The sequence below is a fragment of the Tachysurus fulvidraco genome, chromosome 13 (genome assembly GCF_022655615.1).
Source record: "Tachysurus fulvidraco isolate hzauxx_2018 chromosome 13, HZAU_PFXX_2.0, whole genome shotgun sequence".
NCBI lineage: Eukaryota > Metazoa > Chordata > Actinopteri > Siluriformes > Bagridae > Tachysurus > Tachysurus fulvidraco.
The window spans coordinates 24,685,559-24,687,535 of record NC_062530.1 but is presented as its reverse complement, the minus strand read 5'-3'; the positions used below and the strand labels follow the sequence as shown (position 1 = coordinate 24,687,535).

General features: G+C 41.8%; 1 protein-coding gene across 1 annotated transcript in view; it reads right to left on the bottom strand.

The window, feature by feature from the left end:
* The window catches only part of LOC113652724 (neprilysin), a 32,179-nt gene extending 30,507 nt beyond the window's left edge, over positions 1-1,672 (bottom strand). The window contains exon 1 of the mRNA XM_027161970.2: positions 1,336-1,672. Coding sequence (XP_027017771.1) covers positions 1,336-1,378 — 43 coding nt within the window. The 5' untranslated portion in view covers positions 1,379-1,672. The remainder of the gene's footprint in view (positions 1-1,335) is intronic.
* Positions 1,673-1,977: the final 305 nt, after the last annotated feature.

Genomic DNA, 1,977 nt, shown 5'->3' with positions numbered 1-1,977 from the left:
AGATTTTATGTTACTTGAAAAACATTAAAGGTCTTCTTGGTTTTTTGGGTTGAGCCTGTGTTGGTTTTTCAGTGTTTAAAGAAAAACATTGTGTGGAAAAATGAAACAAATGGACTGTGTAAAAAAAAAAAACATGGACATAAAAATTGTGTTTACAGATTATTTATGAAAGTCAATGTCTCTACACTGTAAGGACCACTTACAAGCACCACAGTCACACACACACACACACACACACACACACACACACACACACACACACACACAGTATGGCTATGTACAAAGTCTCCCTCATGCTCTCACACTCAGACTTCGCCATGAAGCAAATGTGTAATCATGTAAACCCCCTCCACACATATTCACAGACACACACACACACACACACACACACACATACACACACACACACACACACACACAAACACACACATGCACACACGTGCATCTTTCTATCCCATGAAACACATCATGGTATGAATTAATTTACACACTCACCCACATGCATGCAGTGAAGTGTGAAGTCATATGTGTGCATCTTCAAATCACTATCCTCTCTCTCTCACACACACACACACACACACACACACACACACACACACACACACACACACACACACACACACACATTCACAGACACCTTTTAAAACCTTTTTAGATTATAGTTTTCCTTTAAGTAAATAAGTATTTATTAACAGATCTTTAAATTAGTATTATGGAAATTATTTCAAAATAATTTATCATGTTTTTGTTTGTTTTGGGGGTTTTTTTTCTGCACTCATCACACTGCTATTCATGCTCCTCTGTATGGACTCATCATCATGCTGCATCATGTTATATCAGTCAGCATATTTATATCTCAAACGTCAAATTTAGTGTCACGGTTGGTTGGTTTGTTTGTTTGTTTGTTTGTTTGTTTGCCTTAATGTTATCCTTATTATCGAAAGCTGACGCAATTGAACTAACCTTAGGATGTTCTTTTAACCATCTCGCACCTTGACACGTGATATCCCGCCACGTGAAACGAGAACGTGAAGGATTCACGGGATAAAAATCAAATCAGAAAGAGATGAGAAAAATGAACACCCGGTAATCATTAAACAACAAAGCGTGTAGTGCACGTAAAAAAGTGCCCTAGGTGGGTGGGTGTGTTGGGGACTGGGGTGGGGGATATAGAGGGACGTGTGGAACCAAAGCGAAGTGTTTAAAAGTAAAAAAAAAAAAAAAAACAGACGCAGAAGATTATTATGGACCAGATCCAGCTGCTTTAATTGCTCCAGAAGATCCGAACCCTCAAGTTTAACTGCAACAGAAACTCGTGCATGCAGTGACACTTACCAGGTGTGTCTGGAAATTTGCGATCGATGACATAAATGGGCATCACCTCCTGATCAAGCGTCCATCAAATCCGCGAGAATGCGCGACGGAGCGGATCCGGGAGATGCACGAGCGCAGGAGCTCAGCTTCACACACACACACACACACACACACACACACACACACACACACACACACACACACACACACACACACACGCACGCGTCAGGTAGTCAGGGTTTCTCCTCTACACGATTCCGTCCTTGCAGCTTCACGATCACACCGTGTCCTGCTACACGCACATTGCTAGAGCTCAACTTGTAGCGGTGCGCATCGGTGCGTCCTCCTGCAAGCCGCCGCTGTGAGATTAGAAGAGCGCAATGAGCTGAGCTGTGGCTCTCAACATGCACTGAGGTGGAGCACACACACACCTCTCTCTCTCTCTCTCTCTCTCTCTCTCTCTCTCTCTCACTCTGCATATTCGCATACACATCTCTATCTCAGTATTGCATTTTTTCTGATTACACAACCAAAGTTCTGCTAAAATGTTGAACTGCTGCTGTGTCATAATTTCCGCTTAACAACTCATTTCATTTAAAAAAATTGCATACCATGCGATTTGACAGTGATTTAATTCTCTAGCTCATTGTTTCAATATTCTTT